Source organism: Eutrema salsugineum, unplaced genomic scaffold (assembly GCF_000478725.1).
Source record: "Eutrema salsugineum unplaced genomic scaffold, Eutsalg1_0 scaffold_5, whole genome shotgun sequence".
In the NCBI taxonomy this organism is placed as follows: domain Eukaryota; kingdom Viridiplantae; phylum Streptophyta; class Magnoliopsida; order Brassicales; family Brassicaceae; genus Eutrema; species Eutrema salsugineum.
The window spans coordinates 10584786-10610991 of record NW_006256612.1 but is presented as its reverse complement, the minus strand read 5'-3'; the positions used below and the strand labels follow the sequence as shown (position 1 = coordinate 10610991).

At 37.3% G+C, this 26206-nt stretch overlaps 7 protein-coding genes and 1 pseudogene across 12 annotated transcripts; 4 read left to right on the top strand and 4 right to left on the bottom strand.

Moving 5' to 3' along the window:
- Positions 1-428: 428 nt before the first annotated feature.
- LOC18993444 lies at positions 429-4594 on the top strand (annotated as a pseudogene).
- Positions 4595-9452: 4858 nt separating this feature from the next.
- On the top strand, positions 9453-11597 carry LOC18993442. 2 transcript variants are annotated; one of them, XM_006416970.2, is made up of 8 exons: positions 9453-9622; positions 9761-10084; positions 10199-10270; positions 10431-10498; positions 10597-10747; positions 10848-10931; positions 11050-11139; positions 11240-11597. In XM_006416970.2, exons 2-8 carry the CDS (start codon positions 9821-9823, stop codon positions 11327-11329), a joined length of 819 nt encoding a protein of 272 aa, XP_006417033.1. In that variant the 5' UTR covers positions 9453-9622; positions 9761-9820; the 3' UTR covers positions 11330-11597. The 2 variants fall into 2 exon arrangements, with proteins under 2 accessions (XP_006417033.1, XP_024008557.1); XM_024152789.1 differs by having other exon boundaries at positions 9756-10084.
- A 9-nt stretch (positions 11598-11606) lies between these two features.
- LOC18993441 lies at positions 11607-14058 on the bottom strand. 5 transcript variants are annotated; one of them, XM_006416969.2, is made up of 10 exons: positions 13765-14057; positions 13512-13603; positions 13173-13280; positions 12894-12976; positions 12676-12809; positions 12523-12572; positions 12347-12439; positions 12169-12260; positions 11952-12058; positions 11607-11879 (listed from the first exon to the last, which is right to left on the bottom strand). In XM_006416969.2, the coding sequence occupies exons 1-10, from the start codon at positions 13978-13980 to the stop codon at positions 11838-11840; spliced, it is 1017 nt and encodes a 338-aa protein (XP_006417032.1). In that variant the 5' UTR covers positions 13981-14057; the 3' UTR covers positions 11607-11837. The 5 variants fall into 5 exon arrangements, with proteins under 5 accessions (XP_006417032.1, XP_024008555.1, XP_024008556.1 ...); XM_024152787.1 differs by having other exon boundaries at positions 13512-13609; positions 13765-14043; XM_024152788.1 differs by having other exon boundaries at positions 13173-13284; positions 13765-14003.
- A 451-nt stretch (positions 14059-14509) lies between these two features.
- LOC18993440 (protein PHYTOCHROME KINASE SUBSTRATE 2) lies at positions 14510-15946 on the top strand. Its single transcript, XM_006416968.2, has one exon. It carries the CDS (start codon positions 14528-14530, stop codon positions 15869-15871), a length of 1344 nt encoding a protein of 447 aa, XP_006417031.1. The 5' UTR covers positions 14510-14527; the 3' UTR covers positions 15872-15946.
- Positions 15947-17018: 1072 nt separating this feature from the next.
- On the bottom strand, positions 17019-18935 carry LOC18993439 (sphinganine C4-monooxygenase 2). The gene is made up of 2 exons (XM_006416967.2): positions 18511-18935; positions 17019-17843 (listed from the first exon to the last, which is right to left on the bottom strand). Exons 1-2 carry the CDS (start codon positions 18733-18735, stop codon positions 17289-17291), a joined length of 780 nt encoding a protein of 259 aa, XP_006417030.1. The 5' UTR covers positions 18736-18935; the 3' UTR covers positions 17019-17288.
- Positions 18936-19560: 625 nt separating this feature from the next.
- On the bottom strand, positions 19561-21965 carry LOC112084072 (protein HGH1 homolog). Its single transcript, XM_024152609.1, has 9 exons — positions 21716-21965; positions 21455-21577; positions 21158-21355; positions 20965-21043; positions 20575-20720; positions 20367-20480; positions 20128-20259; positions 19894-20007; positions 19561-19786 (listed from the first exon to the last, which is right to left on the bottom strand). Exons 1-9 carry the CDS (start codon positions 21767-21769, stop codon positions 19727-19729), a joined length of 1020 nt encoding a protein of 339 aa, XP_024008377.1. The 5' UTR covers positions 21770-21965; the 3' UTR covers positions 19561-19726.
- A 195-nt stretch (positions 21966-22160) lies between these two features.
- Positions 22161-24207, top strand: LOC18993438 (haloacid dehalogenase-like hydrolase domain-containing protein 3). Its single transcript, XM_006416966.2, has 9 exons — positions 22161-22350; positions 22514-22624; positions 22725-22807; positions 22913-22996; positions 23137-23212; positions 23313-23385; positions 23484-23557; positions 23647-23740; positions 23873-24207. Exons 1-9 carry the CDS (start codon positions 22242-22244, stop codon positions 23937-23939), a joined length of 771 nt encoding a protein of 256 aa, XP_006417029.1. The 5' UTR covers positions 22161-22241; the 3' UTR covers positions 23940-24207.
- A 339-nt stretch (positions 24208-24546) lies between these two features.
- LOC18993437 (F-box/LRR-repeat/kelch-repeat protein At1g09650) lies at positions 24547-25900 on the bottom strand. The gene is given in 3 exon segments (XM_006416965.2): positions 24547-25654; positions 25656-25777; positions 25780-25900. Coding segments are annotated over 3 exon segments (1191 nt in total). The 3' UTR covers positions 24547-24706.
- Positions 25901-26206: the final 306 nt, after the last annotated feature.

Below are 26206 nucleotides of genomic sequence, written 5' to 3'. Positions count from 1 at the left end.
CACGATCACAATGTGATTGCAGTTCCCTCACATGGTTAACTTTGAAATACATTATTTTTGTACTACTAAACAATTTTCTATAATTCTAAATCAGTAGCAATTCAATTAAACAAATGAATATTTTTAGAATTCCTTTTTATAATTTTCTCATTATTGATGAGTAAAAAATGCATTAATAAGCTTAAAAAACAAATGTCTTTACGAAAAAGAAAAAAAACTAATATTAACATTATGAATGTGTGAATTCCGCACGTTTTCTTAATCATTTTTGTATGCAAATTAACATTATGAATCACGATCTTAAATATTTTTAATTTTGTTTGCAATACATTATGAATCACGATTTTTATTTTGTATGCAAAACATTATGAATCACTATTTTTTTATTTTTTTATATATATTTTTTATGCAAAGCATTATGAATCACGATGCATATTGAGTAATATATAAAGAGCAGGTGTTTTGTAAAGTTAGTAGACAACCATTGGAGACTGAGACGAAAAACAGGAGAGACTGAGGGTAGCGACGGCCGACGAGCTTCATCGCCGGTTATCTCCGATTATATAATCAGGTTCTAGACCTATCCTAAGCGAAAACAAAAATTGGTAGGTATCGGGTTACGTTTTTTTGGTTTTCTTGCGTTTCACGCTACTACGTCAAGATGTCATTGTTTTTCTAGGTCGTTTTTTTTTAAACGGTTACTTAAACGATCTCATGCTCGTTTTCAGGTTTTGGGAAAATGACATCGGAGACGGATCCTCTCATTGTTCAGATACAACCTGACCACGACCAATCATCGCCGACGGAGTCCAAGTCTAAGTGGAAACCCTCCAAGTCGATTATCCTGCTAACCTTCGTTTCCGTAGCTATCACGTTAGCTCTATTCTTTGCTTTCCGTCCTCGGGAAAGCTCCTTCGAACGGTACAGCGTCGTGATCGACGCCGGGAGTTCTGGGACCCGAGCTCACGTGTTCCGGTACTGGCTCGAATCCGGAAAACCGGTTTTCGATTTCGGTAAGGACAACTACGCGAAGGAGTCTGAGAATCCTGGTTTGTCTTCGTATGCTGATAATCCTAAAGGAGCGAACGTGTCAGTGGCTGAGCTCGTGAAGTTCGCAAAGGGGAGAGTTCCGGAGGGAATGTGGGAGAAGAGTGACATTAGGTTGATGGCCACTGCTGGGTTGAGATTGCTGAATGAGACTGTTATGGAACAAATTCTTGAAGTCACCAGAGAAGTTCTTAGATCTTCTGGTTTTAACTTTCGAGACGATTGGGCATGGGTTATCACTGGTTAGTCTTTGTGGAATCAATTCTTGCATTTGACCAAGTACGTGAAAGTGTAATTGGTTTAGATGCTCTAGTAACTAGTTGTGGCAGTAAATGTGCCTTTATCCATCAGACGTTAATCAACTATATTATTTGAAAATATTTTACAGGATCTGATGAAGGTAAGTATTCTTGGGTTGTTGCAAATTATGCACTTGGTTCGCTTGGAGGTGAACCTTTGCAAACAACGGGGATTGTTGAACTCGGAGGGGCTTCTGCTCAGGTTATTTATTAGTCAATTTTGTTATCAGACTTGAAAGATAAACCTAAAACTGATTGTTTGTGGATGATTTGTTTAGGTGACATTTGTGTCAAGTCAGCCTATGCCTGAGGACTTATCGCAAACAATAACGTATGGAAATGTTGCATACAGTCTATACAGTCACAGCTTCCTCCATCTTGGACAGGTATCTTCTGAGAGCAGACTACTTGTCTTTGAGTGATTGTTTTCTTTTATTCATCCATGTTGATATGCAAATATCGACAAAGGACTAAACAGTAATTTAGATCGGAAGCTCGGTTTTATTAGATCGAATCAAGCAAAATACAACTGAGTTCGGTTATTTCGATAGGTAATAACGAACTAAGACTTAATGCGACTAAGAAGCTATCGTAATGAGTTCTCAGTCTTTAAGTCTTCTCGGGAAAAATAACTTGTGTTCTCTGGTGTCGATTCGTCTCCCTTTATATATATCTCCTAAGTCGGTCTTCAAGCCCGCCTTAGACGATATGGGGCCGAGAGGAGTTTCCTTTTCTCTCGGTTCCTTTCCTTTTCTCTCCCAAGTTTCCTTTTTCCATTAGGAAACTTTCCTGTTTCGACCGAGCTCACGGAAACTCTCTATTTCTTCGAGAGGTTTCTCACCGACCTCGGCCTGATGGGCCGTATTCGGCCCATCTTTGTTCGGCCCATCTTTTCTCGGTACGTCCCTTCGTAAACCGGGCTTATGGTTTGCCGATCTCGGTTTGTACCGGAGAAAACCGGGGTGCGGTTTTCACCTCCAACTGTTAGCCCCCCCTTCAGTTCGGTGAAAGGGGATGACTTTCAGTCGAACTCATTTCTTAGTTAATGGATCACGAACCGAGCTCGGCAACTGCCGTCGATTCGCATTCCCGGACATTTCGCCCCTGTCTTCAAAGAGGCGCGTGAATTACGGGATCTTTGCGAAAATCGAGGAACCCACGATTCCCACTGTGTATAAAAGGCAAACTTCTTCTCGCATTCATTATTCTCGCCTCAAGCATATATAAGGTACGCTGCTCTCCCTTCTCTCTAGATTTCATTTCTCTCTCTAGCTTTTGTTCTTTGTTTCCTCTCGTTTCTTCAACTCTCGCCGCCGCGAATCCTTGATTTTTCCGAGCTACCTTCGAGTTTTCCGTTCGATCTTCAAATTATCCGATCAATCTTCATTCTTTTCCGGTTGATCTTCATACTGTTCTTCATTTCTCTCAGATTCCCTTTAGATCTACTTTTCCGAACTCAAAGATGTCTTCCAGCTCTTCAATTAACTCTTCTTCTAACCAAATCCTTCCGGAAGATCGTCGCGAATCCTCAGAACCGAGCTCTTCCTCTTCAAACCCTCATCTATCGAACTCGTCTAAAGAAGAGAATAACCCTCCACAGTTAATCCGAAAAAACTCAAAATCGGTTGGTGCCAATAGTAGCCGTTCTCGACCACGAGTCGAAGTGACCGGACAACCAGAAGCTCGTGAGACAGATGCTCGTGCTGGGCCGAACATCGATGAGGAGATTGAGGAGATCGAAGGGGTCGAGGAGATTGAAGAAAGCAATGCCGAGGAAAACGTTACTGAAACAGGAGGTGCCGAAGACGATCTTGAGGCGGTAATTCATGCTTCACCACCTCTTCCGAGACGAAAAGTCGTTCGCCCCCACACCATACCTTCTTCTTCCGTTTCTCCTGGCGCCGTTCGTGCCGTGCTTGACAGCACGAAGAAAACGGGCTTGAAGATAAAGTTGTCTTTATCATCCCGGAAGCTGGAGCGTTTAGGGTTTTTTATCAAAATAACTTGTGTCCCTATTTTCTGCCGGAAGCTGGCGGTTTTTTATCAAAAAAAAAAAGGTTCTTTTGGAAGCTTAGTGTAATTGTGTCCCTATTTTCTGCCTCATGGTCTCTATTTTTACTAAGGATTTTAAATCTTCATTAAGGTTGAAGAATGCTATTAACTTTTGTCTCATTGAAGAATGCAGCACATGACAAGTTATGGGAAGCACTCCACAACTCAGGTTGATATATTGTTAATAAATCTCTAAATCAATTAGCAACATTTGACTTTAGGCAACTTGAAATAAGCTTCTTCTTTTTTTTCCCCCTTCAAAACTCATATACAGTGTTTTAATCCTTGCAGCTGCACACTCTACAGAAGATGAAATAGTTACTGACCCTTGTACTCCTGAAGGATACATCTTCGTCTCAAAGAGACAAAACTCGACCGAAGAAAGCAGATTAACAGCCTCACTTCAAGCTGCTGGTAATTTCACTGAATGCCGAACGGCTACATTAGCAATGTTGCATGAAGGAAAGGGTAAGAGCCTTATTAGCATAGCTGAATGTCGTTATCGGCCGTTTCAATATTCTTGGATCTCTCATGGATGCAGCTTTTGTTGTGTACAGAGAATTGTGCTTCTGAGCATTGTTCTATTGGATCAACATTCACACCTGATCTTCAAGGACGGTTTTTAGCTACAGCAAGTTTCTACTACACCTCCAAGGTATAAAATTAATGACTAGCTATAGTTAAGATCCCATGAATTCATATATGTAGGTCAACGTCAACATTTATGTCTAATTTTGTTTGAACATTTGGTCTTATACATATGTCTCTGTATGAATTAGTTCTTTGAGTTGCATGAGAAAGATTGGCTGTCTGAAATGATTCCAGCCGGGAAGAGATTCTGTGGAGAAAACTGGTCGGAATTGAAAGTACAATACCCAACGGAACAAGACAAACATTTGCTTAATTATTGCTTCTCATCAGCATATATTATCTCAATGCTTCACGATAGTCTTGGTTTTGCTCTTGATGATGGAAGGTAAAATGTCACTGCATAAATTCAAGAACACTTATATCAATGAATGTTGGATTTGAATTCCGATCAAAAACAACATGTTTAATTTGTCTGCAGAATCGAGTTTGCAAGTAAAGCAGGAGCAAAAGACATACCACTAGATTGGGCACTGGGGGCTTTTATCCTAGAAACTTCTATAGCCACTTTAGATTACAGTGGTAAATCTAGAAAAATGCTTGGCTGAAGTATTGATTTGCTATGATGTATCTCATATTTCCAATAAAACACCTAAGTTTTTTTTTTTTTTTACCTTTGTATTTTTATTACGTTAAACTGTGTTTGCAACTATCTATTATTCCATTGTCGTCGTTTCTTTTAATGAAATTAAAAAGGTTGGCTTACTCATAAAATATTGAATGCCAAGTTACTACGATATTTTTTAATTGTCCGTAATATATATATATATATATGTGTGTGGCGGTATGTGTGTAATTTCGACATTTCAAGAAAACTTCTGCGACCTTAAGATTATTTGAAATGCCAGATATAATTTGGGCGATATAATTTCACTTCATTCAAAGTTTTTTCAGATAAAGTGCCAGATAGAATTTCAATGTTTTTTCTAGACTTGGAATATCTTCTGGAATTGAGACTATTCTTCTGTACTTCAGTCTCCAGACCAATGTTTATATTCTTTAGGCTTCTTCATTTCTTAACTAACTAATTAAAACGCATATAAGTTTTAACTTTTGATAGATTTTATAGAATAATTATTATTTCAGTAGTCATCCTAAACACGTAATAACAATTAACACCAAATAATTTAAAATTTCAAAACCTAATTCTAATACAGTAAAGAAACATAGTAATATATAATAGAAATACGTTAATAATAATATTAAGATATCTCTTTTTTGAATTTCACGATATTCACTTTATAGTCAGATTTGGGAGATCGCAAAATACATATCTTATTGTCCAAATTATTTCCTAAAATATTATTCAGAAGTGGTTTAGAAACATATCGATTTTTTAAGGTTGAAACAAAAAAACATATAAATTTTGTATTGCATATTTAATTTATTGATCAATATAAGAGGTAAAACAATTTGAAAAATCTGCGTTGATTCTAATCCAAAATCAATCTAAATTCAACTCGCAAATCCTTATAACTAAACATTTCTGATAAGTGTCGACAGCGTTTGTCTTCATTCACAATAGTCTATACGTATATAAATGTGAAAATGTCTTTCCTTGTTGAGTCTTAATTTCCTTATTGAACAATTGACCATCTCTATAACTCAACAGTCGATAATTTTTAAAACATACAACTGGGACTATATTTGTACCTGCCAAAAAATATGCACCTGGTCTTATGGTCAACGACGTTAGTATGTGTTAAAGGTATAATAAAATGCGAGTTCTATAATACTCTTTAAACCAAGTGTTTACTTTTTTTGTTTTGGTGAAGCAAACCAAATGTATATTTTAATGAATCCTATTCTTCATACATAGTTGTCTCTTGCCTTTAAAACCTTATCCATTCTAATATAAATATAATTGAGAAAAAATCATCTACATTATAGTATTATACTACTAAACTAGGGCTCAGTAAACTATGTATTTATTAAAACATAGTATATAACTGTATAAAAATAACACAATATGTCAATTTTGAAAAGTTAAAAAAATAACAGAAAACCCTAATTACATAGATATTTTATTTATTTTCTAATGACAGTTCTTTTCAGCGAAATAAAATCTAAAATACTAAAGGGATGATGGGTAGGTAATGTGACTGTGAAACTGCTGATTTAAAACTTTGACTGCAGACGATTTTGGAGGTGAAAATTAAAAGTAATTTTTAGTGGCTTCTCCTTTATATAAAAGGGATTTATTTGCTGGCTTCTCAGACTGTCCACGTCGACAAAAATAATTTAAAAATAATCGGCCAATAAAAACATTAAAACATGCCACATCATCGAAAAACTCAATTATCATCATCCTTATTGCAACGCAGAAAGTCGAATAGACATTAAATACAGGCCCAAAAAAATTAAGCCATCAGCCCAATAAAGAATCTCCACCCCAATCTTCTCTATCGTTGGCGAGAGCTAAACTTTCCAGAAAACACCAGAAATCTGAATCGATACCTTCATATAATTTCCTTCGCCTGCTATGTCTCCTTCGTCTCCACCTACTAGCTATGAGCCCCTCTAACGATTGCTTTTTCTCTCATCTCAAATACATTGGAAAAACATAAAATTCAATCGACAAAAAAAAATTTGACGTTACAAACCAGCCTTAAACTAAAACCAGCCATTAATAAGGATAAACATTAAATAAGAATTTCTGCAAAATAAGGATTTCACAGATGAAGTGTCTGTTAAGCTTATTTTAATTCTCCAAAATCCAAACTGACGCTCTCTCTTTCTACTTTTATTTCTCCATATCTCTCTCCCTGCTTCTTCTTAATCAAATACGCTCTAGCTGTGGACTTTGTGCTGATTTGTTGTTGAAGAATTATTGATTTGGAGTTGGAAGTGTCGGTTCTCATCTCCATTCTTCAATTGCGAAGGGGACAGGTTTGTGATAACATTTTTCTATATTGAAAGTCAAAGCAAGAGAAAATAAGTTTTATGATCGATTGTTTTGACTTACATATTAAGATCAAATGCGCCTATTATCTCTTCAACATCAAACTTTCTTTAATCTGTTCATATCAGTTCTTTTGGTGATTAGATTTGTTTCTGCTTTACTTAATGTTCATAGTTCATAAGCTATCTTAATCTCTACATTAACTTGGCCCATAGTGGAAAGAATAAACACTAAAATCGACGGCGAAACTTATCTTGCAGAACTTCCACGGCCGACACCACATCCCCGGAAGCTACAATGGTACGTCCCCCTTTCAATATCTCTCAGTCTCCGTTTCTGATTGTCTCTCCTGTTAAAGTTTTCCCTTTTTTGAGTTTCATTTTAACCTTTCAGTCGTATAGATTCTATCTTTCGAATCACAAATCTATATTTCTAGATCATTGAGTGAATTCTTGGATTTCTGGTTTTGGATTGAGTTATTTTCTTTGTCACAACTGACTCTCCGGTTAACCATCCTTTTTAAGTACTTCGATGTTGAATTTTGCTTCCAGTGTTGATTCTGAGAGTATTGATCTGATTGCTGGAGGTAAAAGCAAGAAGATCAAAAAGACAGCTACAACGTACGATGATGTCTACCTAAAGCTTACTATGAAGACCAAAATTTTAACAACGATATATGGCCTTTACTTTTTGTCCTTCCATCAAAGAGGTTTTTATTAGGGTGAATCGCACTGGATGTGAGAATTGAGATTTGAAACATTGTTTAGAAATTTCGCAGTTGTACTGGTTGATGGTAAGGAGAAAACAGAGCAAGTCCAATGCAGTGATATTGAAGAGGCTTTTCATGAGCAAATTCAACAAAGCTTCACCTCTATCTAGGCTCGTGGAATTCATGACGGGCAAGAAAAAAAATTAGGAAGAGAATAGAACAAGGAGTTTCGGGAAAGAGGTCTCCTGGTTTATGAAGAGCAAGCATGAACGAGTTGAGGTACATATATATATGTAATATATTTGGTTCCATTCTATATATAAAAAAAAATTTGGTTCCATTTGGTTCCAGTCTCAAATGCTCTCGCACAAATCCAAAGACTCATGTTCCTCAGGTTTGTATACAGCTTTACATTTTTATTATATATTTAGTATATAATATTGTACGAAAAGCATCAGGCCAATATGTTCTTCCACCTTACGATTGCTCTTAAATCTACTTGATGCAGTTGACCCGATCCATAAGGAGGTCGATCATATCTACCATTAAGTTTGCCAACCATTACCTTTTCATTGCATGTATGTGAAGACTTTGCATTTTGAAATGATTCTTCTTCCTCCCATCCTTCTGCATTTTTACCCATGGGATCATGATTAGTTCTGGGATACTGATTCTGACTGCATTTTAACCGCCGAGTTCTATACAAGGTAAATTAATGAAATCACCACTTCAGCTATTGTATGTAATGTATATCTCTTTGTTGTTTGTTCGAGTAGTATCTAAAACAATGGTTAGATGATTTATGAATTCTAAAACAGTACATCAAGAACATGCAATCGGCTTCAGCTCGATGCATGACTGATTAATTAACAAGCTATCCCAAGAAACGTTTCTGAATGAGCAGCAGAAAAAGCAGTGTGCTCATGAGGGGAATCGCACGGCTTTTATTTTGTTCTTTAGTATCATTGTTAGGTTTTGGATCATTTTACTATCTTACGTTCTTGACTGATCATTTGCTATTTGCAGGGTTTAGATAAGATCTTCCAAGAAAATGATCATTGGTCTTCGAAGTTCCTCAAATGATATGCATTGTTTAAATATGAACTCACTATCTATGTGTTTTTCTATATATTCAAAATACAAATTATAACCTAAACTTAATTACACAGAAATCTCTGAAAACCCGGGCGTAGCCCGGGGCAATCCCTAGTTAAAAATAAAAATGAAAACAAGAAGAGAAAGAGAATAAATTTGGATTGTGACTTGTGAGATTTTAGGTAGAATGTTAGCGATACAAGATGATTAAAGCTTTGATTCTGTTAAAGTTGAATTCAAATTTTTTTAAAACTTTCTTTTGTATCTATATGCTTTAAAAAGGTTCTCTACCAATCACCCCTAAAGCAATATTTATTGTGTAACTGATGAGTTTTGAACTGATCTTCGGATAAAAATAAATAAATATTATACGCTGTATTATTTTGAGTTATTGACTTGGTTATACTTTTATTAATCAAACAACTTGTATTGTATATCTAAATCAATATGTATGTGTATGTGCTTGTATATCTTAATTCCTACCTAACTATAATCTATGTTGGATGCCAATAGGAGTTATATATATTAGATTGCCACTAGAAGCCGATTATAACGTATAACTCTGGTCAACGGCTTTAACTAACGGAGCCGTTATATTTTTCAGACGTCGTTATATCTCTCTCCCTCTTTTTTTTTTTTTTTTTTTCTTCCGCTATAAAAAGCTATTCTCCATTTGCTTTATTTACGGGAAAATCTCTGTGAAAAAAAAAGGAAAAAAAGTTTGCATCTTCTCCAGAAAATAATCTGGAAGCAAACCACAAGTTCTTTGCGTCTCTGCTTACATTCCTCCCGATTTTTCTGCTCTTAAATCAAGGACGAGAAAGCTTTCCTCTTCACGCTATAAACACATCTCTCCCCAAAATTCTCCAGGTGATTTTTCTTGATTTCATCAGTATCTCGTTTTTTTTTTTTTCGTTTTCTATGGTTTCTTCGATTTTTCCCGAATTCGCAAACTCTCGATTCATTTCTCATTAGAGTTGGTATTCTTGTGATTTCTCGGTAGTTTAGTGTGTTGAATCTGGATTTCGTGAGATATAAAGTGGAGTGACAAGTGTTTGTGAAATTGAGATGAGTGAACACATATATGTCGATGGATTGATGCGGCCGGTTCCGTTACCTCCGGTTCCGGTTATCCCGGAGGTTGAATCAGAGACGCCTGAGCCGTATGGCCTAACGGCGGTGGCGGAGGATAGTGCAATTGATATCTACGACGGAGATTCTACAACTACGGAGGAAGATTCACTGATTTGCTCGGCGGAGTGCCGGATTTGTCAAGAGGAATCGGCTATTAAGAATCTCGAGAGCCCATGTGCTTGCAATGGCAGCCTAAAGGTAGTATTTTTTCTTCTTAAATTTCCCATTGTTCATGCTCTCTCACTATGTTTATCCAGAAATAGCTGAGAAAAATGAGTATATGACTCATCAACTCAATGTTTTTTTAACCAGTATGCTCACAGAAAATGTGTTCAACATTGGTGTAATGAAAAGGGAAACACATTATGCGAGATTTGTCATCAGGTATATACGCTTTTCTCTACCTTGATAAGGGCAAAATATGATACTATATTCATATAGAGTGACTTATAACGATTTAGCTTGAGACTTCTAATCGATGATTGAGATTTCAACTCAATGTTCATGCATGATATCTAACACCCTTTTAACTTCTTTTACTCAGCCATACCAAGCTGGATATACCTCCCCACCACCTCGGCTCCAATCTGAAGAAACTACAATTGACATTGGGTATGATCATCAATTTCATAGTTTTGCCATAGACCTAACTTAAGATTTGGTTATGCATATGGCTTGTAATGGTTCTGACATAAAATGTCTGTTTGTAGTGGAGGATGGACGATCTCAGGTTTGGATTTACATGATCCACGGCTCCTTGCAATCGCAGAAGCTGAACGTCAGATTTTAGAGTCCGAGTATGATGATTACACAGCTTCAGATACCAGTCTAGTTGCATTTTTCCGCATTTCTGCTCTAATAGTAAGCCTAAAGCTTCAAGACAAGTTTCAACCACTACCAATTTTTTTGACCGAGTTGTAAACCTGATAACATCCTCTATTTTTGTTTTTCGTTTTTGCAGTTGTTGACTCTTCTATTGCGATACGCACTGACTATACCAGATTATGCAGATGATGATGATGAGGACCCTTCTTCAATATTTTCTGTAAGTTAAAATCAAGTTTCTGTAACAATTTATGCAAATGGTGAAGATGGCCATTTTTCTAAAAGTTTCATAAAAATTTAAACTCCGAACCACAAAATAATCTTAAATCTCTTTGCAGCTTTTCTTACTCCGAGCTGCCAGTTTTCTTCTTCCTTGCTACATCATGGCATCAGCCATTAGTATGTTACATCGGCGAAGACAAAGACAGGTTAGCTTCTAAACACACTTACTACAAACTTTTCTTATCATTTTGATACTATCTTTAGGACATACTAACATAATTATATTAAAAAAAACTGATTGAACAGGAAGCAGCGGCTTTGGCCACCCGGTTTGCGTTGGTGCTCAGCTCACATCAACCTAGAGCTGTGATTAATTATTTGTCGATGGAGCCGTGAGTTTTTACACAAAAAGTTCAGGAACATGCTTTTCATTGATTTCATCATAAAAAAGATATGGTGAAAGCTATAACAAAGGGGAGTCCTAACTTAGAGTAGAGTTTTTTTTTTTTTAAGTAAAAGAATCTAAGAAAGATTCTGTGTATGTAGAGTTTAATTTCTCTGACTTTGTGCATTGCATAAACTGAAAGATGTGATTTTTTTTTGTAATGTAGCATTGAGTTTTTCAATAACATTACAAGCATTTCACTTTATACGGGAAAGACGCAGACGCGTGATTATATGAATAGAATTACTAATGTTTTTCCACAATAATAAATAAATATCATCTATATATCATTGTCGTTCATACAATACTACCATGAACTTGTAGTAAGGCTAAGAGTATCACATTATATAACTTGACCAAAACTCAAATTATACATTTGAATTCTTTCGAAAAAATCTTACTAACATGGTGAAGCTTTTTCAAGTTGATTGCGGACATAACAAAGAGCAAAACTCAAAGCTAGTTTGCCTGCAATAGTTCCTTAATATCATACCCTTGGATCTACAAAAAAAAAAAACATAAGTTAAGAGTTGATAGGTCCTTAGTGATACCAGGAATGAGTTTTCTAGCTACCTGAAGAAAAGTGAGCAGCAAAATAACTCCTGAGTTCCAAAAACCGTGAATGACCATTGGGGTAATGAGATTGCGGGTTTGCGCATATGATAATCCCAATACCGAACCTAAACCAGATGAAAACAGAGACACCTCTCAAGTCAGAGATGTTTATAAACATATATGATAAGATGGTAGGTGCTATTGTTTTCATTTATTTTTTATTTTATTTTTTTACCTAGAATAAACAACTGAGGGAATTCACCGGGTGTGAGGTGGGCAAGGGCAAAAGCAGCTGAGCTGATGATGATCGCTATTGGGGTCGGGACCCTGAAATGCGAAACAAAACTCAATCTAGCTAGCTTTTGTCGAGAACCTAATGAGAAGAAGAAGAAGAAGAAGACAAAAGCTTTTACCATTTGGTAAGAGACACCATGAAGAATCCACGAAACACGGTCTCCTCAAGAAGTGGTGCAAGGATTCCAGTTATGCCCACCAAGCTTATGGTGCTGTACCATCATCATCATATGCGATGTGATCAAATTCTAGTATTAATGCTCATCTCAATTCTCTATTTCTTTGCGGATAATACCTTATGTTCGAGGATCCAATTAATGGTAAAAGCTTCATCAAAGAGTCTACCTGAAAGCATCATACTAACCTCATTACTACTGTATCCATCAGACAGTTCAGGAAGGAAAACAACAACAAAAAAACATAACATATGGTGTTGACTTCTCCTAACCTCTCTTTGGGGTGTCTCTGTCTTGAACAATGATAAAGCAACACCTGTTAACGCAATGGCACCAACAGCACCAGCCAGACCGATCCCACCCCACACGAGCCATCCTTTTTGCAGGTTGAAGGGTTGTTTCAAATCTGAAGAGGTCAAAGGCCAAATAAACGAGCAAACATTGCAAGACAATCCCAATAATAAAAAAAAAAAGAAGAAGAGTGAAGTACCATAGCGCAAAATGTCTTCAGGAAGTGGCTCGAAGGTTTTGGCAACAGTGAATATGACAGCAAGTACCACTGCAGTTGTTATGCTGCAAAATATATTCAGATAAAGTTATCCAACGCAAGGTACAGTATTTTAATAGCTTAAGAACTCAGAGAGGGAGCAGAGGTGATCCTATGTAAAATTGGCTAAAGCACTAAGATTCTAAAATCAGTTTACATGAACAAGTACAAGAGTAAGACTGTGATAAAAAATACACAAAGATTAGTAGTTAATGGTGGTACCCTTGATCCAGGAATAAAATTTCCGCCTTTTCGTCCAAGCTCAGTTTCTCAACGTCGATTCCTAAAAACGGTATGGCCAACATCTCGGTCAATCCTGTCAAAACAAAACTGCCTGGGAACAAAATTAATCCCACTCCATTACATTGAGAATAGTTAAAGAGCTTGAGATGATGTTATGTTCGTACACAGAGGATAGTCACTAAACAAAATCTTACTATTGTAACCAATAAAGAGAGAGTATCTTTCAGATTAAACTACTCAACCATATCATTATCATCAAACTCCAGGCTTAATTCATCCAAAGGAAAGATTTTGATGGCGTCAGAAAATGGAGAGTACCTTAATCCACAAGCAAGCGAAGTTAACGAAACTGTCTGCCATTCCCATGGAACTTCCCATCTTTGAAGTATCGCCCACTCTGAGCTACCTCCCTGTAACTAAGAAAACAATTATTTTCTTAAAAATTTTGTAGATTTGGGATCCAATTGAGCAAAAATACAAAGAACTGCCTCAGAAAAAACAAAAATCATCCTGAAAATTTCCCGGAAACTAAACAAGAATCTAATCAAGCTAGAGCCAGAGAAATATCGACCTTTTCGTCTCCTCCAGGTTCTTTCCCAGAGTTGAAAATGCAAGCAGATCTCCATTTCCTCCGATTAACATTAGATAACCGGCGGCTAGCAAATCCCGGAGAAAACTGGCTCAAACCGAAGCGGTTATAAGTCTTCGGCAGAATTAAACTCCGGGTATCGGAGAGGCAGAAAAGAGACGAAGATTCAGTTAAACACGAGATTATCTGCGAAACCATTTGAATTGTTTGACTGAATAATCTTTTTTTCCTGTTCTTAAAAAAACTTCGACCAAAGCAAAAAGATTGTTAGAGTGAGGAAGAGGATAAGGTCCGACTAAAACGGGTCGGATAGAAAAACCCGTATCAGTGTACTTGCTTAAAACGATGACGTTCACTGGGCCTGTTTAGGTCAATAGAGGCCCAAACTCTTCAACGACTAAAAGGTCGTTGTCAGTATGTAGAACAAAATAAATACATCCCTCGTGCTTCTTGATTTGTAATTTTGTTCCTTGGGAGAATGATATCCACTTATTTTATTTTCATTTCAAAAAAAAAATTCATTTTTCGTTATAACCAAGACAAAAAATAGTTAATATCATTTTCAAGCATTAGCACAGAATCACTGGCAAATTGGCCCTATTGTCCTAGTAATGTGGACCCTACATCCATTGAACAATTGACACCTAGATTCAGAGAAAACCAGTAACTTCGTCACGTTCCTCTATTTAAACCCAAATGTAAATCCTCCACAAGAAATAGTAATGCAAAATTTCAAGAAAGAGAAATGGTTACTTTAACTTCATCTTCTTCAACTCCAAATAAATCTTTTGATTTCTTGATGAACAATAATACCAGTAACAGCCTCAGCCTCTATGGTCCTTTCTCTTCTTCATCTTCTACCTCTTTCTCTTACTTGACAAGCAAGGAAGATGCTCTCACGCCGAAGAACCTAATGAGTGGTATGAACAGGAACATCGATCCAGAGGAGCATCACGATGTTGTTGGAATTAGCAAGAAAGCTTCTGAAGATTTGGAGATCAGTGTGTTTGGAGCTGAGAAGTACTTCAATGGAGATATGGATTCCGACCACAGTCCTAGACCTGTGTCTCCTTTACCAAACCCAGAAGTTTCAATCGAGAGAATCTTCATTGGTCCGAAGCAAAGCTCGATAAATTCCTCGGAAACTCCGAGTCTTCGATCTGAATCCAGCTGGAACAGTCAGAGCTTGTTGCTTCAGAACAAATCGGAGAAGAAGAACAAGAACAAGAACAACTCTAGCTGCAACAGTTTCTTGCAGGAGAAGGATGTAAGTAGCAATCAAAAGGTGAGTAACAAGAAGAGTTTTCTCGCGAATCTTGGTTGCAGATGCGTTTGTTCTAACTGGAATTCAGTAGATGTCGTCGACGAGCAGCAGCGAAGAAACTCTGGTCTGAAGAAGATCAAAACCCAATTGAGCTCAGAGATGAAGATTCATCAACAACAGCAAGAAGCAATGTTAGAGCAGAGGAAGTCTCTGGAAATCTTTGGATCTCCTCTAATCAAGAAGAGAATCATTCAGAAGAAATTTCCATGGGAATACTCGAGCTCTGCGAAAACAGAGGAACGTGGATTCTCTGTGAAGTATGAACAAGAAGAGGAAGATGGGAGTGTGAGCGATTTAAGCTCGGATCTTTTCGAGATTGAGAGCGTAACAGGAAAGGCAAAACCCTTCCTTGCAAGGCAAGGAAGCAGCGATCCAGAGTCACCGAATGGTTATGCACCAAGTGAGGTAAGCATAGCGTGGAGTGTAGTAACGGCTAGTGTGGCGGATTACTCTGTTATGTCTGAATGTGCGACAAGTCCTGTCAAAAACCGGTCTTTTCAGATTCCTCGAATCCCTCTGATCGCCAAATCAAACCGAGAAACCGCGCCTCAGAGACGAAAATCGAGCAGTGGAGGTTTATTATTGGGCTGCAAGAGTCATAAATATGTTAGAGTTTCAGGTGATTCGTACACAAGCGTGAACAGAACACCGAGTTATGCTCCAAGATTCCCGGTAGAAGCTAATCCAACAAGTATCGAAACAAGGAGGAAGATCAGTAGTAGCTCGTTTTCTCACACGCATTCACCTTTTCTGTATACTCAGTGATGCCAAAAAAACTGAACTACTTTCTCTTTACATGTAATGTCTGTTGAATGAAAAAGATTTGCTTTGTTAATACCATCTTAAATTTCTTGCTCTTGAAAATGATTTTTCTGATCAATTTGCTTCTTCCAAGAGGTAATCCAGTTCGCTTTTTATTAAGAAAAGAATGCCTATTGAGGACTGCAAATCAATTTTAATCACCGATCAATCCTAAAAAATGTTTTTTTTTTCTGGCTACAAATGAGTTCAAATGACATGTGATCCAAGAACTCATCTATTATCGCCTAAGGTTTTCAAGAACTACACCATGTGAATACTAGACACTTGTTTCTAATCTGCAAATAAGACCAAAGAATGCAACTCCATGTGACCGACGAAGGTGTGATTATAACCTTTTGTTGACTCAGGAGACATGTTTTAATGCAGCACAGAGACTAGTCACAAAATAAAATGGGGCCACCTCATGTTCATGTGCTTGTTTAAGAATAGAAAGGTACCTGATTAGGGCTTAGATTTAACGTTTTAATCAAAGTCCGTACGAGTTGCCTAAAAGAGCCATTAATGAGGAAACTCAATCAATCAGTGACAGTGTCATTTCACCTAACATGTCTTAAAAGCCAATCCAGAATCTTTTGGTTCAGAACTCATCTCAAGACCATGTGATTGATAATGAGATAAAGTAGAAGTAGCCAAATAACCTTAATTGTATTATTAATGATATGGTCTCTGATTTAGGTTGGGAAAAAAGATTGATTGTAATACAGTTCAAAGTCCAAATTCAAGATTCAGCTCTCACCAGCTTGATCTAATCAAGAAACAAACTTCTGATCTTAAAACTAATACACTGAATCCAGTTAGGTACGTGAATGGCATATAAGATTTCAGAAACATCAATGAAACCAGATTTGTAAAGAAAATATCAACACTGTTCCAAAGTATCAATGGATATTGAAGATAAGTATTGTATCCTTTTTCAAAGGTCCACTTTTTTAATAATTGAGCAACCACTTCACTGGTCTATGATGCTAACAAGATCGAGAAAATTTACCAAGTTTCCATGTGTAGAGAGGATAAGAAACAAAATCAATAGTCCCTTTGCGTAAAAGAAAGAAACCAGTTACTGTGTGTGTGTGTGTATGTCGTTTTCTAATAAAGAAGATGAATGAGACTCTCACAGGTCTCAAAATCTGAAATTACAAGCAGATAAGAACGACAGAGAATATCTGAAGTTTTGACTAATACAAAACGAATTTTACTGCTAGCTTACACAGAAACATATGCTCGCAGATCGAAAAGGAGAGATTGGAATTGTATGTACAAGTTACACGTACACAAAGGTTACGATGATTCTCTAGCGAGCAAATGATAAAGGAACTTAGCAGTGATAAGAAGCCCCTCCAAAAAAACAAAGAAACGAAAGTTACTCATCTTTGGATACTTTGATTGGCCGTGTTTCAAATCCCCCATTGGCTCTTTTCTCGAGTGAATAAGGCAAGTAAGTGCCAAGAATCCGATCCCACATGACAAAGAATGGCTGCGAGAAATTGTATTTACTTCCGTAGAGTTGGTGATGAACATCATGGTAAGCAGAATTATTACTGAAGAAGATGTGAAATGGATTTCCCGGGAGCCATAGTCCACAGTGATCATCTACTGTCTTGATGGTAGCGAAGGAGAAGAAAAAGATGGCGGTTCTTGGGGACATACCAGAGAAGAGGAAAGACAAAGCACCACCAATGGTGTCCAAGAGAAGACCTTCTAATGGATGGTTGTATAATGCTCCATATGCATAAGGCACGATAAGGCGATGATGTTGAGAATGGATGTGTTTGTATAAGAACTTGTTGATGTGCATATATCGATGAATGAAGTATTGCCAAGTGTCAATCACTAGCATAGCGATAATAAATTGCCTAGCCAGAAGGAGAAGGGAAAGTTGCTGCGTCGTAGCAGCATCTGCATCACTTCCTGTTATCTAAAGACAAAAAACCAGAATTCCAAACAATATTTCAGGTAAACAACAAAAAGAATCCTTGATGTACCTCCACCAACAAACATGTCAAGAGTGTACTACAACATGACTAAGCCACAGAACAGTTTCTTCCAATACAGAGAAACATCACAAGCTCGTGACTCTAACAACACACGAATGGTGAGAAAGTCCAAGACAATACTTTAATAGTCTACATTGCAAGAGAATAAAACTTTGCACATGTGAATGATGAAGAAGAAGAAAAATCGAATTCTTCCAACCACTTACCAATTGTTAGATGTTCGAGAATCTCAAGTGAAATGGCTAATACCTCTTTAGACATAAGATGTTAACAATTCTCAATATAAAACAGCAAGAAACAGGAGATCCAAGTTTTTAATTTATCAGACAATCTCCAGAATTCAATGTTGATTCCTAGATCTGTAATCTTGATTCGACAGCTTCAGGACAAAAAAAGGTGCTTTTATTTCAGAAACGCCAGTTTGAAAACATGAAAAACTCATTCTCATTGACCAATGTACACTAAACCCACACATTATATCAACAAGAGGCCAAGGATGACAACGACAACATAGCATAATCCGCAACAAGAATCCTATAAATCCAGAGACTTGCCACAATTTTCAAGGAAATGTAAGGAGAGACATACCTTGAATAGAATAACGGAGATAATGGCCTGCAAAATCTGTTGAAGAAGTACGCCCTTGACGACGGCAGATTTGGTAACGAGATTCTTCTCATCCTCGTCTATCTTAGAATGCAATCTATATCTCTCCAAAGATCCTAAGAAAATGTACATCCCTGAATACACCCAATACACCAGAATCGGCACGAATGTTCCCAGAAATTCATCCGAAATCTCCAAACCCATCATCTCTAGTCAATTTGTCCTCCCCCTCAGCTCGAGAAACGAATCAAATACCGCCGGGAGAAAATCGCATCACCCTTGGCTATTCAAGAGCTAAACCACACGAAGAGATTAGAATCTTCTTCGTCGCTCGGCGTTTTCTCTCTCTCTCTCTTTCTTCGTCGAGAAGAAGAAGACGACGACGACGCAGAGGACGGAGAGATGAAGAAGAGGATCTATGAAATGATTTTCAATTACGATATTTTAGGTGGGACCCGACTATTCGGAAATATTCACGTGGCTTAAAAAAAAGGAATGGTCAAGGCGCCAACTGGTTTTGATTTTAATTGTGTGCTAATGTATTATTAATATAAAGATTATGTGAATCGTAAAATATGATTGGATCTAGCGAATTAGAATCCAAAAGAACACACATGCCAAAGAAACATAAAAGTCTAAAGAAGAACATAATCATTGTTTTGCCTCTCTGTTCTCTCTGTCCAATTGTGGAGACATTGGTTGGCTACCTCGTGGTGTTGTGGCGATAATTTGGTATTTTTTTTTTTTCACTTACAGTTTCTATATTGAAACTTAAAAAAAAAAAAACAAAAATAGATCGGAAAAAGGCTCGGGAAAAGAGTTGCAGAACTGTATGACCCAAGTAAATTTAATTGATTGACTCTAACTTAACCATGCTTTCTCCTCCATGTTTGATTTCCGATCCAGATTCAAAAACATTGGGAAAACAGAGAAAATATAGCCAAATGTGTTATATAGGATAATACGAAAAACAAAAAAAGTCTTACGAAAATAAAATATAATGTCTAATTTGAAATAAAATTACACTCAGAAAAATTCGAAAAATGGAACATTTGCTAATAAGACAAAGTAAAGAACGAATCTAGTTTTACAACTAGTGCACAAGAAAAAAGACAACTTTGTTCGCAGGACAAGTAACTTCCTTTTGGAGGGCCAAAAAAATGGAAACAAGAGCAATGGACAACAAATAGTGTAACCTTTAAGACTCTGCTTTTGTCGGCTCCGATGAATCTTCAGGGCCTCCAGTTTCTTCAACAAGCTGGATTAAGACGGATTAAGAGGAAAACATGCAATGTTGTCATAAGTCGAGAGTACAAGTCATGCAGTGAGACTTGAGTGTGTGAGATAGAAAGAGAGTGAACATACCAAAGAACCGACTTGCTCATAGGCTCTCATTACTTTTGGGTCTTCCTCGTATTCGTATCCCAACTGTAGAATCCGTGGCCCGTTGACTGACCAAAATGCCCTTCGACCTGCCTCCTGCAACATCAAAACAAGTTTTAACAATATCAGAGGACATTTTGAAGGTTTTGGGTTTGGTGGGTTTCTTAAATCAGAATTCAGAAGAAAAAAAAAATGCAAGATTTAGAATTGTTGTACCTGTAAGATGATCAAATATATAGCTTCGAGTGTCTGGACACGAATGTCGGGATCAGTAACGGGTTCTCGCTCAATGGAAAGCGCACTTCCAAGCTCAGGTGGCATTTTTGAGATATCTTGCTCACTGTATATCTAAGGAAGGTGAAAAACCCAATAGTCAAAAACAGTTATCCTTGCTGTAAAAGAAGAGTCTTTTTTTTTTGCAACGAAGTAGCAGCTATAAGGCAAAATCAACAAACCTTACTGCCTGCAACTGGTAGGAGTAGGGCGGGCCAGAGAAACTCTGATATCAGGAGTATATTCTGCAGCTGGTTCTTGGCTTCAAAAGAGCAATTACGTATTGTCCCAGCAACCTGAAAGCCGATAGCCATTATCAATGCTAAATTGTTCTAAGGGTAAGTTTTAAGCAACAGGTTTATAAAAGAGAAATCTGCCAAATGAACGTACCCCTTTCTTTCGCAATTGATTAGTTGAATCAAACTGCCTAATAATCTGTTTTAGTAGTCCTCGTTTTGGCTCCAGTAACATTTTCCTCCCATCTTCTGTTTTCGATATGTTGACAAGGATTGAGCCAACATGCTCAAACTGATCATCTGGTGCATAAATAAGAAAAAATATCCATCAAACTCTTCCTACTGTACTTTTATAAGTTAGCAAAGGAACACAATTGCGCACTAAACAATTAACAGAAAGCAACAAAGCATAACCTTTCCTTAAAAGTGTGAGGAACTACTTCAACAAAGCATAAAATTCGAGACTATTGTATCTAGAAATAGAGATATACTGTACTTGGACAGATTATATAACCAATTAAAGAGTAAAGTGGTAAGAACATACCAGCAGTTTCACCGGAAGACCTGCAAAACGACCTAACAAGCTTCATGATATGTAGTCCATGCATCTTCTCGTCCTCAACCTAACAAAGGCATATAGTTTTTACACGAGGACACCATTAGAATACCAAAAGACAAACCCCACTCACAGATTCAACTCAATAACGCAAAGAAAGTCCGGTGCAAAGATGAATGACCTGAAGCAGGGAAGACACGCCATCATCCAACTGAGTGAGATTCACTAGAAGCATAACAAGCAATCTGGTAATACAAGACTCCGGTTTATACAACATGTCCATGGCCACTTTAATCAAACCCATTTGAATCATCTTCCCAGCCAATTCAGAGTTCTGAGAAAGATTCACAAGAGCCTGTGCAGCTGGCTCTGATACCTCCTGAAAATTGAAATTTCAAAACAAAAATTCAATCTTTATCAAAACCAATCCAAATCTAGAAAAATTAGAGCTTCTTAAGAGTGTTATAATCCAAAGGACCTTGCTTTCACTTAGAAGCCGAGACAGTGATGGAAGAAGAATCTCGGAATACTTGGAAAGAGATTGTAAACCTTCCTCCGAACCAGTTAATCCACTAACAATTTCCACAGCAGCTTTCTTCACCTGCAAATTGTTTCATCAAGTAATCAGAATTCAATAAAAATCCTCGTTTACCAAAAAAAAAAAAAAACCTTAGAATCCTAAACTTTCAGTGCATCACATAACTTAGAAACAGATGAAACCAATGCAATAAAAGCTTACAGGCGGAGAAGGAGACGACAAAAACTCGACAAGCTCTTCTAGCTCCGTCGCCATATCTCTAATCTTCGAAGAAGAACTTCGTGGTAAAGAGAGTGATCAACGGTTGCTCCACAATTTATCTGTGCGAAATATCTCCGCCGGCGAACGCGAAAATCCTCAGGGTTTTTGTTCGCACGACAAACCAACACAATCAGTCAATCATCCGAATTCAGGAAGTAAAAAAAGCCTAAAGGAAAATTTGCAAAACAAGCCACAGACTAATCAAAGTTTACATAAGAATCTTCTATTTATTAAACCAAATGCAAGAGCAGTCGTTTTGATGCAACTAAATACGACTCGGATTACAATTTTCATAAATAAAAAAATTACTTTGTAAATTCCGGTTAGCTTGAGGGTTATTTTTAACTTAAATCAAAAAACCAGGAACCCATCTACATTTTTCTTTCCGACATCAACCCATCTACATCTTTGTCTGTAGTTAGTTGTAGTAGAAAAAACAAATCTTCACATTTCGGGTTGAACAAAGATGGAAGCTTGTTTGCGATGTTCACGAGGAACCAAACTAATTGAAGCGTTGAGACCAATCGGCATATTCTCCGGTTCTCTCCGCTCTTCTTCTGTCTCTTTCAGCACCGGTTGGTTTTCTGATTCTCCTCTGTTTCCCAATAAAATTGGCGAAAAGAGAATTGGGTTCTGTGAGATGCATTTGATTCAAGTGAATCTGAAATTGGGTAAACGTATAAGTTATTGCTGTCAAAAATTGATTTTTTTCCTTTCATTATTTGGTCTCTGTTGAAGGCAAGCCGATTAAGAGAGCTTATGATGGTTTGTTGCTTGACGCTGGAGGAACTCTTTTGCAATTGTCGAAACCTGTCCATGAAACTTACGCTTCCTTGGGCCAAAAATACGGTCACTTTCTTACACTTCATTGATACAAAACCAATTTTGATTAACGCTTCTTCTTGCTTTTTCGGATGATCTCAAGTTGTTTTATTGGTTTCTAGCTCAGGTCTCAGGACAACTCCAGCTGAAATCAAGCAAGGTTTCAAGAGAGCTTTTTCTGCTCCTTGGCCTGAGAAGTTGCGTTACCAGGTCCGTGAAATGAGTGATTTTTTTTTTTCCGTTATTTCAGATTTGATCTTTCATCGTTTCCTGCAAAGTTATTATGTATTGAAACATCTCTCATTGTATTATCAGGGAGATGGAAGACCGTTTTGGAAGCTCGTTGTTTCCGAGGCTACTGGTTGTTCTGATAATGACTACTTTGAAGAAGTTTACCAAGTGAGTACAGTATATTGTATATAGAGGCCGGGTTTTGGTCTTTAAGTAGTCTTCATCTTCTTCCATTAACAATGGTCTTTTTTTTTTTGTTTAAAGTACAGTGAGTCCTGAATGATGATAAATCTTTCTGTTGTTTCCAGTATTACGCGAATGGTGAGGCGTGGCATCTCCCGGAAGGAGCTTATGAGACAATGTCACTACTTAAAGATTCTGGAGGTTATTATTACATTGACAAAATCTCTCCTTGTTTGCTTAGATGGCTTTTTTTGTATCCGTTATTTGCTGATATCTGAATTTGGGGTTGGAATGATTGCAGTTAAGATGGCTGTTGTCTCCAATTTCGATACCCGGCTTAGAAAGCTATTGAAGGATCTTAACGTCATAGATATGTAAGCTTTGGCATCGTCTGTTGTTATTCAACCTGAAATATGAATGCTGTAGTAAACACCATAAATGGTCATTGTTTATGATATCTGCCCTTTTACAGGTTCGACGCTGTGATTGTATCCTCAGAAGTCGGATACGAGAAACCTGATGATCGAATCTTCAAATCCGCTTTAGGTTCTGCATCATAAACTGAAGTGTTGTGTCATTTGATTAATTTCTTACAAAGGCTTCAGCTTTAAATGTATATTCTGTGTCATGCGCAGAGCAAATCAGCGTAGAAGCAAACAGAGCAGTGCATGTCGGAGATGATGAAGGAGCAGATAAAGGCGGAGCAAACGCCATCGGTATTGCTTGTTGGTGCGTCACAAATAACTTTTATTAACTTCTTGTTCTTTGCTTCTTTTTTCGGCTTTAGTGAAATTCTCAGTGATCAAACCCGTCACTGACACAAACTGTTTTTATTATGTCTGTGTTTCTTTGAATAACCAGGTTATGGGGAAAAGATGTTCAGGCCTTTTCAGAGATACAAGATCGGATCTTGGTTTCAACAGTCTAATTAACAAACAGGAAATTAGAGAATTGACTAGCTTTTCTGAAAACTGAATCGAAATATTTGATTTTGGGATCATGTATGTATCACCAATTCACAAGTATATACACGAGGCTCGAGCATGGCATAACAACCTATGCTTGTTTAAATTTACATATACATCCACGCTTGATGGAGAGCGGAAGTTATATGAAATTCCAAATAGTAAGCTATAGAGATACAGCATCCTTGTTGATGTTCAGCTTTTGCTTCATTTATGTTTCTTCTATCAGTTTACAAGATGTATCCTGTATCTGTGGATGTATCAGTTTAATCTTTGGTTTTTTGAATTTTCTTTTGTTTTTATTACCAGAACATCGGCTGATTCTTTCCTGGGTCATATAAATTTAAGGTATAACCTGAATATGGAACATGATAAATAGGAGATAGGAGATGGAATGCAATAAAGACAATCAAGAAAAACATTATCAGAAGGAAACTAGAGAGAGAAGCCTCAAATTTATGACACTTAAATTGATATTGGTATTAGCAATACCTTAAATTGTTCAATGATCGAAATGCAAACCTAAGGGATCTGAAATCAGAATCACATGTATTAACTCCAACCACCATTGTAACTTTTAGCCTTTTCTTTGAGTCTTAAAAGAGAGCTAGAATATATGAGAGACAACAAAGAAAAAGAAAGAAAAAAAAAATAATTATTGTAGAGTTGCAAACTTGGATAACCAAACAAGCAAAGAATTATATAAATTATGCATTGACAATAATCAAACTTAAGAAACAGAGAACAAACTCGGGAAATAACAAACCGGATCTCCGATGGATTTATCAGAGAAAGCAGTATCATATGATCTGGTTTCAAGATCATATGTTATCAGTGCTTTGCGTGATATAAAATCATAAAACAGCAACTTCTTCCTCTTCTTCTTCTTCTTCCCACCATCCAAAAGTGCCAGGGGAGAGAGAGCGCATACAAGTGTTTCACTTGGGATATCAAACCGACGAGAAATAAAATCCAAATCTATGGTACACATTTGGTCCCATGTTTTATTGACTACATCAAATGACCATATCACTTGGTTGGAGCACTTCTTCAGGGATACACACAAGCGGTTGTGGAGGTTGCCCATGACGATCTCGTTAACCGGAGCATTGGCAAAGGGAGCTTCAGAGAGGACTTGAAAAACTTCGGTGTGAAGATCAAAAGAAACAACTTTGGTATCTTTGCAGTCCGTGAACCAATGGAGCGACCCATCTACGTACACAGGATCACAGGGGCAACTAACAACCCGATAAGGAGCAGAAGGAGTGACATATCTCCAAGCATTGGTGCTAAAGTCGAAAACTTCGCATGTAGTAGCGTTTTCTCGGCCTATTTCTGAAGAGTTGTAGAGCCAGACGGGCTTGTACGTGCCCGTGAATTTGTCTTTACCAAATGCAGGCTTAGAGGGAGTGTGCCTAAGCTTGAAGTAATTGTATCCTAAGTCGACAATGAGTTGTTGTAATTGGCACAGAGGAAGACTCCGATTCCATCTTGTGGTGGGATTGACCACAAAATTGGGTGTGTATTCGACGTAGCTATGGTAGAGAAAAATGAGACCATCACAGCTACTCTGGCAAACAAAGTATTCCGTATTTTCCCTAGGAGTAGGGATCTCGACCAAACATGATGAACCCAACACAAGTGTTCTTAAAGAGTTTACCTCGTCAGGATCTGTGGGCAACATGAGAACGTCTGGATCTCCAGATTGCTGACGATGGATCAATTGCCTTTTTTGAAAGAATGGTGATTCGATCGTTGACTTCCATTGACTCGATACAGCTTTGAATCTGAGCAGAGATTTCACCGGAACCCTCACCAGGATGCACTCTATGACTTCATGTGGCAGCCATGGAATCGTCAGGCGACGTTTTTTCGACAAGATGACAAGCAGCGATTCAGTAGTGAAGCAACGTTTTTTCGACATTCTTGTCTTTGACTCAGTAGCCAATGAAGAGATCCACAAACTTATTTATACACAAATTAATAGGATAACAGAAAATCTCAACACTTTCCTTTTTCTTTTAAGTATGTATAAACTAAACTAAACCGTGTTGTAATCATGTGGGACCTACCTTAAACCGACAGAAATTTTTTAGCCAACAGATCTCTCTCCGTATATCTCTCCAAACGACACAGATTTTACTCACATTATTACAATCACCACCGCATATATTAAATCAACGCTGGAGTATTTTAAAATTGTGTCATATAATAAGTCACATTACGACAT

What these genes read in the sequence shown, in the direction of transcription:
- LOC18993442 (XM_006416970.2), top strand. Translation starts at nt 9,821, where the DNA reads ATGAGTGAACACATATATGTCGATGGATTGATGCGGCCGGTTCCGTTA. An exon ending in TCCGCATTTCTGCTCTAATA is followed by an intron (nt 10,748 to 10,847) that starts GTAAGCCTAAAG and finishes TCGTTTTTGCAG; the next exon opens with TTGTTGACTCTTCTATTGCG. An exon ending in ATCGGCGAAGACAAAGACAG is followed by an intron (nt 11,140 to 11,239) that starts GTTAGCTTCTAA and finishes CTGATTGAACAG; the next exon opens with GAAGCAGCGGCTTTGGCCAC.
- LOC18993441 (XM_024152785.1), bottom strand. Translation starts at nt 13,980, where the DNA reads ATGGTTTCGCAGATAATCTCGTGTTTAACTGAATCTTCGTCTCTTTTC. An exon ending in ATTTTATTCCTGGATCAAGG is followed by an intron (nt 12,977 to 13,172) that starts GTACCACCATTA and finishes TATATTTTGCAG; the next exon opens with CATAACAACTGCAGTGGTAC. An exon ending in ATGGTGTCTCTTACCAAATG is followed by an intron (nt 12,261 to 12,346) that starts GTAAAAGCTTTT and finishes TTCGCATTTCAG; the next exon opens with GGTCCCGACCCCAATAGCGA.
- LOC18993440 (XM_006416968.2), top strand. Translation starts at nt 14,528, where the DNA reads ATGGTTACTTTAACTTCATCTTCTTCAACTCCAAATAAATCTTTTGAT.
- LOC18993439 (XM_006416967.2), bottom strand. Translation starts at nt 18,735, where the DNA reads ATGATGGGTTTGGAGATTTCGGATGAATTTCTGGGAACATTCGTGCCG. An exon ending in TCTCCGTTATTCTATTCAAG is followed by an intron (nt 17,844 to 18,510) that starts GTATGTCTCTCC and finishes TTTTGTCTTTAG; the next exon opens with ATAACAGGAAGTGATGCAGA.
- LOC112084072 (XM_024152609.1), bottom strand. Translation starts at nt 21,769, where the DNA reads ATGGCGACGGAGCTAGAAGAGCTTGTCGAGTTTTTGTCGTCTCCTTCT. An exon ending in ATCAATTGCGAAAGAAAGGG is followed by an intron (nt 20,481 to 20,574) that starts GTACGTTCATTT and finishes ATCGGCTTTCAG; the next exon opens with GTTGCTGGGACAATACGTAA. An exon ending in TACCAGTTGCAGGCAGTAAG is followed by an intron (nt 20,260 to 20,366) that starts GTTTGTTGATTT and finishes CACCTTCCTTAG; the next exon opens with ATATACAGTGAGCAAGATAT.
- LOC18993438 (XM_006416966.2), top strand. Translation starts at nt 22,242, where the DNA reads ATGGAAGCTTGTTTGCGATGTTCACGAGGAACCAAACTAATTGAAGCG. An exon ending in TTCTGTCTCTTTCAGCACCG is followed by an intron (nt 22,351 to 22,513) that starts GTTGGTTTTCTG and finishes TCTCTGTTGAAG; the next exon opens with GCAAGCCGATTAAGAGAGCT. An exon ending in ACTTTGAAGAAGTTTACCAA is followed by an intron (nt 22,997 to 23,136) that starts GTGAGTACAGTA and finishes TGTTGTTTCCAG; the next exon opens with TATTACGCGAATGGTGAGGC.